This window comes from Sturnira hondurensis, unplaced genomic scaffold (assembly GCF_014824575.4).
Source record: "Sturnira hondurensis isolate 20B ecotype Veracruz unplaced genomic scaffold, ASM1482457v3 Scaffold0019835, whole genome shotgun sequence".
NCBI lineage: Eukaryota > Metazoa > Chordata > Mammalia > Chiroptera > Phyllostomidae > Sturnira > Sturnira hondurensis.
This window is the reverse complement of record NW_028092466.1, coordinates 2,354,779-2,369,616: the sequence shown is the minus strand read 5'-3', so window position 1 is coordinate 2,369,616 and position 14,838 is coordinate 2,354,779. Positions and strand designations below refer to the sequence as shown.

Genomic DNA, 14,838 nt, shown 5'->3' with positions numbered 1-14,838 from the left:
TACTTATCCATTTGGGCACTAACTTCATTGGAAACACTTGCTCCGTATTTAGATATAAAATCTGCAGTTGAAAAAAATTTGCAGTTTTAAAAAATGTTTATCAATTTTGGCCTTAATTTTTCACTTTCGTTGTAATTAATGTTCCCTGTGGTTTTTGGGGTTCCAAATTCTTTTATTCTATCTAACGTTCTTTTCAAGACATACTTGCTGGTCCCGCTGGAGTTCTCATTTAGCGCATGGCACTGAACCAGTTAGATGTAATGAAGTCTGTGTCCATCATGCTGACCGAACCCCGCTTCCCTCTGTTGTAGCCATGTGCCGTCCTCTATGGGCACCTGTATTTACAGAGTGCGCTCATATTGCTGGGTTAGTCCTTGCAGCTGTGTCAGTAGTATTAATCCTGTTCTATAGATAAAGAGACATCTACCAGGAGGTTTTTTAATATTTGCCCAAGTCACACGTATAGTGGGGACACTGAGTTAGAATTTGTATTTCTTAGCTTTGTTTTGACTGCCTTTTCTACTGCACTCCAACACGATGGCGTGTCAGACCTGGTCTCTTAACTAGTCCCATCCAACCCTATGCTGTATTGTAGTCAGCCTTAGAAAGTTCTTAGGATTAAAAATATAATCCATGTTTATAAAAAATGGAAAATTTTCATTTTAAGAACAGGATTCATTTAAATTACTGTCTTGCAGTGAGTTGGCCAGGAGGAGCGCATTTCCTTGTTAACGTGTATGTAGACCCAGGCAACAAATGGGAAAAGGGCGATTATGATGGCCACAGCCAGCTGAATTCTTCCACCGACTGGATGCCTATGAAAACACAAAAATTGTTACAAATAAAAATCCCATTAAAATTACAGATTGCTTTGGAAACAAGTATAAAGATAGAATCTGGTAAAATACCTCATTTTTTATATGATCCCTTTTAAAAAACATTTTTATTGAAATATAACTTACTATGAATTCTTTATTCTAAAGGCAAATCTTTGTTGTTTATATATGTTGCAAATATCTTTTCCCACTCAATCATGTCTTTTGAAGAACTGAAGTTGTTGACTAAGCAATGTGAAAATTGATCTTTTTGTAATGATTTTTGTGTCCTGTACAAGAGAATTTTCCTTCCCAAAGGTCTTGAAAATCTTCTCTAAAAGTTGCATTGTTTTGTTTTCACATGAGATCTATAATCCACATGGAATTCATATTTTTGAAAGTTGTAAGGTAGAGGTTTTGCCTTTTTCCCTCATGGATACTCAAATGCCCCAGCATTATGTATTAGGACGGCCTTTCTTCTCTACCCTGCAGTGCCATTATGTCATAGGTCTCTGGATGGATCAGTGTTTCTAGATTCTATTTTGTTTCACTAATGTATCCTTTTGCCAATAATAGGTTTAGTATATACTGCCATAGGAAAATTATTTAGTTCTTCCTTATTTTAATATTTAGGTCTTCTTGAATTTCTCCCATAATATTTTATAGTTTTGTGTATGATATTTTGCATGTCTCTGCTAGATTTATTCCTAGGGAGTTGATTTTTTTTGTTATTATAAATGGTAACTTTATGTTACTGTTTTCTATTACTTGCTAATAAGGGTGCAGTTGATTTTAGTAAATTGACCTAGTATCCAGCCATCATGCTAAACTCATTTATTCAAATAACTTTTTAGATCCTTTAAAACATTTTTTTTTTACTTATCTTTAGAAAGGAAGAGAAGGAGAGAAATACCAATGTATGGTTGCTTCTCATGCGTCTCCTGCTGGGAACTGGCTCCTGCTGGGAACTGGCCTGCAACCCAGGCATGTGCCCTGACTGGGAATCAAACCGAGATCTTTTGGTTCACAGGCCTGTGCTCAATCCACTGAGCTACACCAGCCAGGGTAAATGCTTTTTGATTTTCTATGTCTGCAATCATGTCACACATGAATAAGGAAAATTTAATTTTTCCTTTTCAATCTTTGGGCCTTTTTTTTCTTTTTCTTGCCTTCTCATACTGGCCAGGACAATAGCTAGGACAACGTTGAGTAGAAGTGTCAGTAGTGACCAACCTCATCTCATTCCTGACCTCAGGGAAAAGTTTCACCTGCTAACTATTTGGTGTTGTGCGTTGGCTTAGATGCCCTTCATCTGGTCACGTTCCCTGTTTTCCACAAACCTGTTTTCTACGAGCTTTTATCACGAATGGATGTTGAATTTTTCAGATGCTCCTTTTGTATATATTAAGAAGATACTTTGATTTCTTCTTTCATTCTGTTACTGTAGTAGGAAACATTGGTTGTTTTTTGAACATTAAACTAGCTGTGTTCCTAGGGTAAGCACATTTTTCCATCTGTGGTTATAAGTGAGATCACCATGTAATTTCTTCTTTTTTTTTTTGTAATGTTCTTGTCAAGTTTTGGTATCAAGGGTATTCTGCCCTAATAAAATGAATTGGAAAGTGTTTCTTCTTTTTTTGTTCTCTGGAAGAATTTGCTGAAGCTTAGAATTATTTTTTCCCTAAATGTGAGGTAAAATTCTCCAGTTATGCCATTTGGTCTAGAGGGGTTTTTTTGTTTGTTTTTGTTTTTAGGAAAAGTTTAAAGTATGGAATCAGTTGCTTTAATATTTATGGGACTGTCCTGAGTATTTCTTGTGTCAGTTTTGATAAATTGTATTTTTTAATGAATTGTTCATTTTTGTCTACATTTTCAAATTTATTGGCAAAAAGTTGTTCATACTTTCTTACGATTTTGCAATATCTACTCGATAATAACGATCTGTTTTTCGTTCTTGAAATTGGTTATTTGTACCTCCTCGTCTGTGTTCACTCTTATTATTTTCTGTTTTTAGTCTTGCCAGGGATTCACAGTGTTGTAGTCATTTCAGAGAATGAATATTTGACCTACTTAGTCCTCTAGTGTTTATTTCATTGGCTAACTTTTCATTTCATTGGTTTCTATATTTATGTTTACTTTCTTCTTGTTTCTTTGGGCTTAATTTGGTGTTCTTTCTTAACTTCTTTTTTTTTTATTTTTTATTTTATTTTATTTTATTTATTTACTTTTAGAGAGAGGGGATGGGAAGGAGAAAGAGTGGGAGAGAAACAGCAATGTGTGGTTGCCTCTCATGTGTCCCCTACTGGGGACCTGGCCTGCAACCCAGGTGTATGTCCTGACTGGGAATCGAACCAGCAACCCTTTGCTTCACAGGCCCGTGCTCAATCCACTGAGCTACACCAGCCAGGGCTCTTTCTTAACTTCTTGAATTGGAGAATTCCTAAGTTCTTAGAAGAGTAGCTCACTGTTTTTTACCCTTCCTTGTTTGTTTTTTTTAAATATATGTATTTAATGCTATCATTATCCCTCTAAGCATGTTTTTTAGCTGTGGTCCCCAGATTTTAATATGTAGTATTATCATTGTATTCAAAATACCCTCTAAAATCATGTGATTTCTTTTACCCAGATATTATTAGGAAGTGTATTTCCTAATTTTCAAATGTACAGTGATTGTCTGATTGTTATTTTTGTCAACTATTTCTAGCTTAATTGCACTGTGGTCAAAGAACATTCTCTGAAAGTTTTGGGTTCATATTTCATGGTCCAACATACAGTCTTTTTGTGAATCTTCAGTGTGTACTTGAAAAGATTGGGAATCCTGCCATTCTGGGTGCCAGCGTTCCGTATGTACCGGTTAGCTCAAATTGTCCGTATTGTTATTGAGTTTTTTATTTGTTTTCTTGCACTCTTAGTGACTAAGAGAAATCTGATAAAGTCTCCCAAGATGATTGTAGATTTTCTAACTTTAGTTTTGTCAATTTTTATCTGTTTTGAGGCTATGTTGTTATATAGAAATTTAGAATGGTTATTATGTGTCTGATACAATGGTTTATTTTACCTTCCTGATTTAATGAATCTTTAGTCCTTAAAAAGTGCCTTTCTTTGGTGTCTTAAATCCACTTTTGATTAAGTGGTATTGAGATCACTAATAGTGAAAAGGAAAAAAAGATAATTTCGGATCAGTTCTTTATACTGTCACACTGGGATAAATTCTAACGAGATCAAAGATTCAATGCAAACACATGTTCTAGAAGAAAACTTACTTTACTTTACACCCTGAGAGGAAAGAAAAATTTCCTGTGATTCCAAATCTGGAAGCAATAAGGGAAAGGATTGATGTATTTGGTTACATTAAAAACAAAATATTTTCATGAGCAAAGTAAAATAACAATAAGAAACTGCAAAAACATTTTTTCAGCTATGTCACAAAGGGTTAATAGTTAGAGTATATAAAGAGCTTCTAAAAATAGAGAAGACTGACAACTTTAGAAACAGGTAAAACCTGTATCTCAGAGATGAACCAATATTTTGCAGAAAAAAGAATTGTAAATGGCTCTTAGTCATATGAAAATATGCTCACTTTTGACCCTAATAAGAAAAATGCAAATTAAAGCTACTCATTTCTCAACCCTCTGATTAGTAAATATTCAAAGTTTTGACAATATACTATTGGTGTTAGATTTAATAGCGAAAGATTGGATACAGTCTAAACAGAGGGCTGGATGCGCTGTGGACCTGTCAGCAGAATAGGGAAAGTCTGTATGTGCTACAGGATGATCTCCTGGGTGTAGGAGGGGGAAAATCAAAGAGAGGACAGGTGTGTGTAATGTGCCTGTACTTACCTGGCAAGTAAGCAGGAATACAAATAAATGCACATACTTGTTCCATTAAGACCATGCAAAGATAAACCATAGAACTGAAAACAGTTTGTAGGCAGAGGGAGAGGGGCAGAGGCAGAGGGGTTGAGGGGATCAAGAAGCTGGAGTGCTCTGAATACACTTTGTTTTGTAGACTTCACTTGGGGGCCACATAGCTATTTTACATAGCTATAAAACAAAATGTATTTTTAATAAAGTTATCCCTAGAAAAGAAAGTAAAATAAACTTAACTGTATTTGCTTGTTAGCATAGCATACAGACTAACCATCCCAAGTAATTTGAATGCACATCCCTTAGAGCAGTGGTCCCCAGCCTTTTTGGCACAGGGTTGGCAGGGTGCGGGGTGGGAGGCCGAGCTCAGGTGGTACTGACCTCTGCCTTAGAGGGATGTTCCCTAAGAACAACAAGCAAAACCCCCAAAAATCTGTTCTCAGTAATCATTGCTACTCTGAGATCATGCTTGTGTTGTGGGATAAGTCAAATGAGTTGTCTTGAGGACATTGAGATTAGAGGTTTTTGACACGATTAAAAGGAAATACAAGACTGCTCATAAGGTTACATGAAAATCTGTGTTCTTTGAATTGCTAGGATCAGTATGAACTCATTTTATTTTTAAGTACACATGTAAAATGATAGTCTTTATATTATAATATACATATTACATATGTATGTGAATTTCCTAGCTCTGTCCACCAAAAAGAACCAACAGCCAGTCCAGCAACAGTGAGCGCAACCCATGCCTGGATTGCGACCTCTACACACTACGACCCACTAGCAGCAGCCGGGCTGTGTGGACACGTGGTTGGTTGTAGGTCTGGGGTGTGAAGTGTACGGCGTTGTCCTGGAACACTCTGTCACACCAGAAAGCAGTAAAAGATAACTGGGGTTTTGTCAGAAAGAATTCAGGATTGAAACCTGAGTATGTGCCACTGGTGAGGAGGGACAGTGGCAGCATCAATAAAGGTGACAACTTCCATGGACTGAAAAAAATCAGCTATGTTGTTGAAATCCATGACTTCATAATGACCCCACTCACAGAGCATGGACAAAACTCCTTGGTCACTTTGGGAAGATGGCCAGGCATGAAAGACTTGCTATTTTGAAAACTTGGAAAATTACGAATCAACTCATTTTTTTTTCCTTTTCCTCTTAAGGTCTGTATCTCAAAGAAGGGTTAAGTGGAAGTTTCTCTTTATAGGAGTTTTCCAGCTAATAATCAAGGAATGGTATAATTAGAATAGCAGTCTTTTGAAACTCAAATGAATTCATGGACTTAGGCAGTGATCGTCAAAGACTAACAACATTATGAAGAAACAGCTACACATTATGTATATTGTGGTGGAAGTACATAATACCACCCGTGAAGTCATTTCACTTATTAGTGACAGTGATGATGCCAGAGTCTGGCCGGGCCCCTACATCTGCCCACCAGTTTATTGGAAATACAGGCCAGAGGCATAAGCGTTTACAAGACAACTGGGGAAAGGTAAACATTGATTGGAACACTCAATTCTATAGAATCGTTTTTTTATTTTCTGTGTGTGATGATGGTAAAGCAGCTGTTTTTTTAAGTGCTTCTCTTTTAATGATATATACTGAAACATTTAAACATAAAGCAGTATGTCTGGATTTATTTCAAAATAATCTGTAAGTATGGAGAGGACAGTGATATAGATTAAACATGGCTAAACAAATACTATTGTTTAAACTAGGTGATGGGTATGTCTGATTCATTATATTAGTCTCTGCTTTTGTATGTTTGAATATTTTAAATAAAAAATTAAAACAATCACAAAACATCCTTTTTCTGTAATGTTAGCCTTAAAGGCTACTTTTTAAAATTAAAATTGCTATACTAAGTTTCATTTGGTTGGTGTTTGTAAAGTATATTTTTTCCATCTTTTGACTTTTAATCTTTCTGTATTACATAATTAAGGGATATATCTTGTAAGCATTTGTTTAGTGGGTCTTTAATATTTTTATCCACATTGAAAATCTTTGATTCTTAATTGGAATATTTGGAACATGTGCATTTAATGCAATTTCTCACATACTTGGGCTTATTTCCTAAACACCTGCTTCGGATTTTTCCTAACCTGTTCTCTTTCTCTTCTCTTTTTCTCTGTCTGTACTCATTCTTCTCTTTTACTGTTTACCCTACGGATTACCACATGAGTCTGTGATTTACCAAAGTCTAATGTAGGCTGGCACTTTTACTTCTTCCCAGACAACTTAAGGATCTTAGAAGACTGTTCCTTTGTTTATCCCCTTCCAACTTATAAACTACTCTTGTCATGTATTTTTATTCTTTATACGTTTAAGACCCACAAAACATTATTTTATAATGTTAATATTCTTTTACATATACTCACACAATTTTTTAAAATTTGCACTTGATTCTTCCCTCAGTCTCCAGGCTTCTTTCTGAGACCACTTTCCTTCTCCCTGAAGAACACCTTTCCACTGGCTACTCCCTGGGATCACATGGGGCTGCTCAGTGGGAAACTGGGTACTCTTGGAAATGTTTATGATCATGGAGTTTTCAACCAGCCTTTAGCTTTCCTTAAGGAATGGAATATCTCTCAAAAGATCCCTGTGTTTATTTGTGTTGCAGTAAGCTCACTTACCTACTTGGTGTGATCAACCTTGAACACATCTGATTTGAAAACTTACTTTGATGAACTGTGGCACAGACTCATCCATGCTGTAATAATCACCAGGCCAGTCAGCTCCCTGTAAAATAGCATGCGTTTCATGTTTCTGAAGCGGGTACAGGTAAGATGCACATCACCCCACTATCTCCATGATACTCGATTCTGCTGATTGTTGGATGACTTCCCTCAAGATATTTTCAAGTCTGGCATGAGTCATAAATTACTTTTCTCAGCTTAAATCCCTACATAAAAATAAACACCTTGTGAAGCCTTCCCCAACTTAAAAATGAACAGGAAACCAATAAAACAAAACAAACAGCTAAATCATGTCACTGGGTGGAATACTACAACCAAGAAAACAACTTCGATTTGACCAGATACTCTTTTAACATTGTTTTAGGTGTTCAGCAGTAGGCAGCGTTAGCGCCAATCAGTAATTTGAGCACGAGTTGCAGAGATTGGGTCACATTCTCCCGGGGAGAAACGACCTGCTGTGTGAGCCAGACTAATGATTTGGAGTGGGTTTCTGCTAGAAGTATGTGTTAGAACCACTCACCTTTCACCTAGAGTAGGAGACAGCTGTACTGGGCCATAGGGCCACTGGGAGCCCCACTTTGAGTTCCCCGTGCCTTGTAGGCTTCAGGTTGGTGGAGGTGATTCAGCCTGTTCACTTTGCACCCCCATTGACCGACCCAACCTGATCCTGTTTCCCAGGGACGGGCCTGTGCTGTAGCTGCGCCTCACCTGTGATGCTTAACTTACAGGTCTCTAAATCTTGGCATTAGCAGATGTTAGGAATGGGATAAAAAGGAAAGGAATTGGGCTATTAGTGAGACCTGGGTGGGAGGAAGCAAAGAGTTGAAAAGAATGAATGGCCATGACAGGGAGATTGACCTGTGAGGTGGCTGATCACATCTGAAGATCAGATTTTGGCTTGAACCAGAACGGGATCAATGCTGATGGAGTTTTCACCTTAGTCGACTGGACTATTACTGTGTAGTATCCTTGCTCATAAGGGAGTCATGGTCCCACTGCCTGATGGCCAAATTACGTAATAATGCAGTGGCTGCCTGGAGAAGTGATCTCGGTTCCCTCATTTCTCAGGTTCAGGTTGGGAAGGAGATAATACCTTCCCTGCTTTTCGTGGTATAGTTATGAAATCACTGTGCACAGATAAGGTGTGGAAAAGGAGCAGATTTCTGTTCTTACCACCCCTTCCTGAGAGCCAGAGTCAGCGCTCACCTGCCCTCCTCCTCGTGCAGGACGTTCCACTGTGTTTGAAGCACCAGGTAGTGTGCCAAGCAGACAGCCCATGCTGTGCAAAGGAAGATGTGTACTGCTGAGACACTCTTCCAAATAAAGTTACCTAAAAGTGGAAATCACAGAATCACATCCCAGAGAAAAATGGCCTTGTACATGTGGGCTTTGTCTAGCCCGTTTTCAGGCAAAGCATTCAGAACCGTCTGGGTGTTGCCTTGTTTTGTTTTGAGGCACATCCTACATGTTAAAGCACCAATCGTAAACTTAAGTGGACATTTATTATTTTTGAGACTACCCTTTTTTGGGATCCACCTTCCCACACTCCAGTCATGTGGACCTAAGTGAGGCCAATCAGTGTGTTTCATCCATGCCAGACAGCAGTTTAGCTCAGGATGACACGTGACAAATCAGGGCCGATGACTCAATTCTTGAGCCTTTTGTGGAGGAGTGCATTCTATGTACTGCTGGGCTTAGTGTGGGGAAGATGTGAGCTGAGGTGCGCGGCTACCATGTAGAGCCTGGTGCTGAAGTCATCACAACAGGGGAAGATGTGAGCTGAGGTGCGCGGCTACCATGTAGAGCCTGGTGCTGAAGTCATCACAACAGACGGTGGAACTGAGAGCGGAGACAAGTTGAAGGTCTCACCCACCAGGCCTGGGACCAGCACCACCCTCGCCTTTTCAGCAAAGTATCCCATTACATCTCCTTTTTAGCTTAGAGCCATTTGAGTTTAGTTTTTTCTTCCTTGCTTGCAATGGATGGAGCCCTGACCTATACACTAAAGATGCAGGCAGAGTTCTAAGGGCCTGTACAAGGAACCCGAGCACCTAGAGGGCAGGAGTGCCCCCACCCACGTGGGAACCAGTCCTTATTCTAAGGCCCTGAGAACTCTCAGGTAGAAGCTGTTTTAAGGAAACTAAAGAATAACTTGCAGTACTAGTATTCCCCATTAATACGAAAATATTAGTAAATAATATAAAATACATTTTTTCTAAGGCACTGTTTTATAGTATAAAACTCCAACTTAATTAAGGTTTGCTGAGAGTGTGTAGGGTCATAAAAGGCAAAGCAGCTGTATTTTGTTCATAACGGAGGTAGGTGCCCTACAGGCAATACAAACCAGCTATTTTGAGTTAATTTTTGACATTTGTACCCACCTGGGATAGATGTATAAGTAAGGAGTCCAAGAAACAAGTTATAAAATAAATATATGATAATAAATATATGATAAAGCCTCTGTTTTACAACCATCCATTCATTCATTGACAAGCATTCTTTTACTATCTCCATTCAGAGTCCAATGTTCATACCTGTGACAAGAGGGTCAAGTCCAACGAGCAAGGTCAGCCCAGCAGGAATCATATACACAACCTGTTAGCAAACAGAGAGGAAGCTGTGTGGGTTAAGGAGTGAGTGCAACGTAGGAGATGTTCAGAAGCACTAAGGAAGTAAGGAAAGATGACCATGGAGGGCATCACTCTTCATGACTTACCTTAGGGTTCAGAACAGTTGAAGTGGTAACCTGTTTTTATGGCACCTAACTTTGTCAGGCTGTAACTTTATCTGCCTTCATCCTAGACTATAGGCTATTCCAGGAAAGGCTCGTGCCTCTCCGAGACCTAGCATTAAGCAGAGTTTGGGTCTCAAGACTCACTGACCTCCACAGCTCTCCCGAGCAACACCCATGCCCAAATGACCTTTCCCCACTTGCATAAAAGAAAACTCTTTGAACGGCAGGCCAGGAGTAGCCATAATCAGCTGCATTAGCCCCGCTGGGTCTGGCACCCTGCACCATCCAGCCCACTTTTCCATCTCTGCAAGTGAGACCACAGAGAGCTTACTAACAAAGGATCAGATGTGCCCGAGAAGAAGACAGGGCTTTTCATCTTGGAAACTGTTGGTAAGGGGGTTTAGAGTTTGGAAGACTGGCTCTGAAGAAGCCCTATTTTCAAGCCTCATTCACAGGAAACATACTCCAGCCAAACCTGCTGTGGTTGCATGTGTTTTGGGAAGAGATCAAGTAAGGAGACAATGGGTTTATAAGAAACATGGGGCTTCCCCATAAATGTAGTTGAATAACCACATTAATTGTGACCCTATGTTGGAAAAGTTTAGGGTATTTGAATGTTGTCAAAGTTGTATGAGTTAAGTGATTTGCTGACTTGACCCAGGGGAGACAGCATCTGGATTTTTCAGATTCTGTTTATCTTTCCCACTCCACCCCTAATGATTACTGGTATATTGGCCAATATGACATTCGGACACTCGCAAGGCAGGTCCTCTCTCACAGCTGCAGGACAGCCCAGTGCTTCCCCTACTTCACTGTGCAGGTGAATTACCTGGGGATCTGATTAGAATGCAGGTCTGATTCTGGGGCTCTGGGGTAGGGCCTGAGCCTCTGCTTTTCTGCCAAGCTCCCTGGGGAGGCTGCTGCTGTGCCAAGGGCCCCACCTAGAGCCATTCAGGGTTAGCTTCCCCTCCCTACCCCTAGGAAAGCTGCCTGATTTAGTCACTGGGAGAGAGGGAGAGGGGGAGAAGTTGCACACACACACATTCACACAGACCATTGGTTAAAGGATCTGAGATTTTATCTTAGTATACTGTAAACATATGAACAAAAAAACCCTTAAAACTGAGTAATGGTTTCCCATGGCAATCATGCCATGTTAATCCCAACTTAAAATTTCTGTCTTAGATCATTTTTTGAGGGCAGAGACTGAAAACAGTTGTTTCTGGTAAAACAAGAAAAACGCACAGTATAAATATTAGTGAACTCAGTAGAACCCACTTTGATAGTCCTTTATCTTTCTGTTGGTGGACTTTTTAAACTAAGGGTATCGTAATGTTTATTTATGATAGTGAGTTTAATGGGGCACATAACCGTTGAGTTCCATGGCAGTCCTTCCTAATCCCGCTCTCTCTTTTCCCTTTGCCACTGAAAAGCTCATTTGTTTTCCCAGCCTATTTTAACAGCAAGGGATAAGCATGTTTCAGCAATGAAATGTAAAGTCTTGGGGCAAAGCTGATATTCAGAATACTTAACCAACATACACGGGGCCCAGCCCATAAGCCTATTTGTGTGTACAAACTGAATAGCCTGCTTGAAGGGATTCTTGGAAAACAGTTCTTCCCTGATAAAAGGGAAGGATGCAGAGGAGCAAAACCCATTTGCTCTTGCCTTGCTTCTTCCTACGTGGGGTGCTCTTGTCTGGGGATGAGACGTTGGGAGCTGCAGCAGCCAGGCTGTAAATGTGAGAGGAGCAGATGAGAAAGAAAGATCCTTGACAGTGCCACGGGCCATTATGCAGCTGCCTCAGAACTTCTTGTTAAGTGAGATAATCTGTATTTTTATAACCTGACACAAGTCAGATTTTCTGTTATTTTCTCCGGCGTGCATCTTGATGCAAGTATGCTTCCTGAGTAAGATGAAGTAGGGAACTCAGAGATGAGTAAGGTGCAGTAGAAGCCCCCAAGGCCCAGTAACCTAGGACTCATTCATCTGCACATTCATTCATTCTTTCATTTGCTCAAGAGTTGGTAAGGGAAGGCACTATGTTAGGGTGCCTGAGAACCACCAGGAAGGTACTGGCCCCTGTGCCCCTGGGAGCTGGTATGTACAGAGTCCACTCTAATGCAAAGAAAAATGTGTTAGTGCTATATAAATGGCTCAAAGGGAGGACAGTTGGAGCCTACAGGAAAGAGGCAGGGATTTTTGTGGGTGAGATGGCATTTGAGTTAGATCCTGAAGCTTGAGTAGAGTATGACATACAGGAATTCTAGGGGCAAAGCCGTCACCATAGTAGATGGACTGGGCTTCCAAGACCAAGCTGAAAAGCTGGGTTGGAGCCATATTATGATGGGCCTCGAATGCCATGTTGGAGAATTTCAATTTAGACATCTTGAAAAATGACAAAAACTTTCACAGTAGGAAGCAAAGGAAGTGTTCTCAGCAGAAGAGGTGAGGCAGCTAGAAGAGTCCGGAAGCTATTACAAGGTCCACGTGGGAGGTAATGGAGAGCTAAACAGGGAGTGAGGGACCTGCTGCTTATTGTTCATATTATGTCACATAAGCATGAAGTGAGAGGTAATTTGCACAGGTACCATACAGACAAGCAATTAGACCTACATTGGGGTGGGGTTTTTGTTGTTGTTTGATTGTTCTGTTTTATTATTACTTGATTTTTTGAAGGGATCTCAGAGACAATGGCAAAGAACAGAGGGATGTTAGAGATGACTGGGGTTTTGAGCAAGGATGACAGGATGATTCTGCTGATGATAGGAATTGGTGAGTCGGGAGCAGTGGGTTCTGAAAGGAAGGATGCTGGGTAGGACCTTAGGTGTATTTGAGAGTCAGCGTGACGTACAGGTCGATCTATCTAGCATCTTTTGTAAGTTCAACATGAAGCTGTATATTTGAGACTTGTCTGCAGGGAAGTAATATTTGGACTCAGGTTACAAACTAGAGTGCTGAGCAAGAGGCAGTTTTACTTGATTCAGGGATGTGACTCTAGACAACACAAGAATGTAATTCTACTGCACACACACAAAAAAAACTGACTAGAATTTTGCATTATAACTCCAAATGCTTTCACTTGTTGCATCTGTACATGGTTGACATTTCATAGCCTAAAATCATCTCATCAGTGATATTGTACAGTCTTGTGTATCTGCATTGAAAGAAACTGGGCAAAATCCAGACCTTTTAGAAAGTGTGTGGCATGATCCCCACCTCCCTCAAATGGTTTAATCAGAGCACTGGTTCAATGTGTACTGTAGGTTTTATTGATTTCAGTTACTTTCTATAACTCACCTGCCTTTTTCTGCTCAGGCATTTGCTGGAGTGTCTGGGTAGAGACTCATGCAAAGTGGTTCCATTGACTTTGGGAGTTCTGTCTGTGTCTTCAATGGAAGCAGTGTCCTCAGTTGGAGCATTTATTTAGGGGGAGTACTGCTGAAAGGTGGAAAATTGTCCATGTCTCCATGGAGACAGGACATGTCTCCTGTGCTTCTACTCCATGTCTGTGGAAAATTCTGTGTGTGTGAATTCACATACACACACACACACACACAGTACCTTGTCACTCTGACCCATTTCCCCCTAATATTTTAGGGAAAAGAGCTCACAGAGGACTCAGTGGAGGGGGTGGTAGCAAGTAGATAGCGTTGTGTTTGGTGCAGCCCACGTTTCTTTCAGACACAGGGGGAGCAGCTCATACTCACCATCCAGAGTTCTGCATCGGGGTCATTTACCTGCAGTACAAAGACATCAGGTGTTAGCAGACACACTCAGGTTCTATTCCCGCATTTGGTCTGCTCTGTGTTTCATCACAGTCCTCGGTATATTACAGGCGCTGCAACAGCCGCCCATAGGCAAGGGGGATATGAAACAGGAATGAGACATAGTCTAGCAGATCGTGATGGGAGGAGGGTCTTCTAGCTGAACACAGCAGATGGTTTGAACGTGCAGCCCACCCATTTTTGTAAAGAACTGCAAGAAACTCTGAAAAGGGCGCTCGGGTCTCAGAGAATGAGGAAAGCTATTGGGAAGGGGGTGGAAAGTGAACTTGAAAGCCTGATTGTGCAATAAAGGGTTTTGTTCTGATTCCTGGCCTAGACTTTGAACTGTGTTCAGTCTCATCTGCGGGCAGAATATTAAGAAAGGTGCCCAGGCTGCTTCTGCTTAGGTCCCTTTCCAAGTGACACACTAAACCAGATCCTTCTAGCCTTTGAAGCAAAGAGAGGGGTGTGGCGGGCCCAGGAACACACTGGTGTCCCCGGTGGGGAGCAGGTGGGGGTTCCAGAAGCACCACCCCAATCCCTGTCCTCCACCACACTACCAGCCTCTGCGACCCTGCCAGCTCGAAGGTCTCCATTGCGCCCCGGGCCGGGGACAGGCACAGAGCTGGGGGCCCGGCGCCTGTGGTTCCCGCGGGCCCCTTCCCCACCGCCCGCCTCAGGGGCAGGGCCGCTGACCTGAACCACGGCCGCCAGTGTGAAGAAGGCGGCCATCAGCCCATTGCACGCCCTCCATAGAACCCGCGAGCAGCCCCCCACGTCGGGCGCCATGGGCTCAGTGAGCGCTGGACTGGGCGGCAGGAGTACAGTCCAGGAAGCCCTCCCTTCCGCCGGACGCCCGCCCTGCCCTAGCTCTTCCCCGCCCCGCCGTCGGGTGCGCGCCTGGCGAGGCTGTAGCCTTGGTGGAGCCGCCGTAAGTTTGCCCGTTGGCTCCGC

At 41.4% G+C, this 14,838-nt stretch overlaps 1 protein-coding gene and 1 long non-coding RNA gene across 2 annotated transcripts; one reads left to right on the top strand and one right to left on the bottom strand.

The window, feature by feature from the left end:
- Positions 1-158: 158 nt before the first annotated feature.
- TMEM220 (transmembrane protein 220) lies at positions 159-14,743 on the bottom strand. The gene is made up of 6 exons (XM_037028158.1): positions 14,581-14,743; positions 13,828-13,857; positions 9,918-9,978; positions 8,590-8,713; positions 7,367-7,426; positions 159-815 (listed from the first exon to the last, which is right to left on the bottom strand). The coding sequence occupies exons 1-6, from the start codon at positions 14,671-14,673 to the stop codon at positions 680-682; spliced, it is 504 nt and encodes a 167-aa protein (XP_036884053.1). The 5' UTR covers positions 14,674-14,743; the 3' UTR covers positions 159-679.
- On the top strand, positions 1,843-6,490 carry LOC118974640 (uncharacterized). Its single transcript, XR_005063940.1, has 2 exons — positions 1,843-1,880; positions 5,377-6,490. It is a non-coding gene; the product is annotated as an uncharacterized LOC118974640 (long non-coding RNA).
- Positions 14,744-14,838: the final 95 nt, after the last annotated feature.

Bases quoted from the DNA above. Each gene is read 5' to 3' on its own strand.
- TMEM220 (XM_037028158.1), bottom strand. From the start codon at position 14,673: ATGGCGCCCGACGTGGGGGGCTGCTCGCGGGTTCTATGGAGGGCGTGC. The intron at 9,979-13,827 runs GTGAGTATGAGC...GTTTGCTAACAG, and splicing joins CCGATGCAGAACTCTGGATG to GTTGTGTATATGATTCCTGC. The intron at 8,714-9,917 runs GTATGAACATTG...TTCCACTTTTAG, and splicing joins ACTTGACCCTCTTGTCACAG to GTAACTTTATTTGGAAGAGT.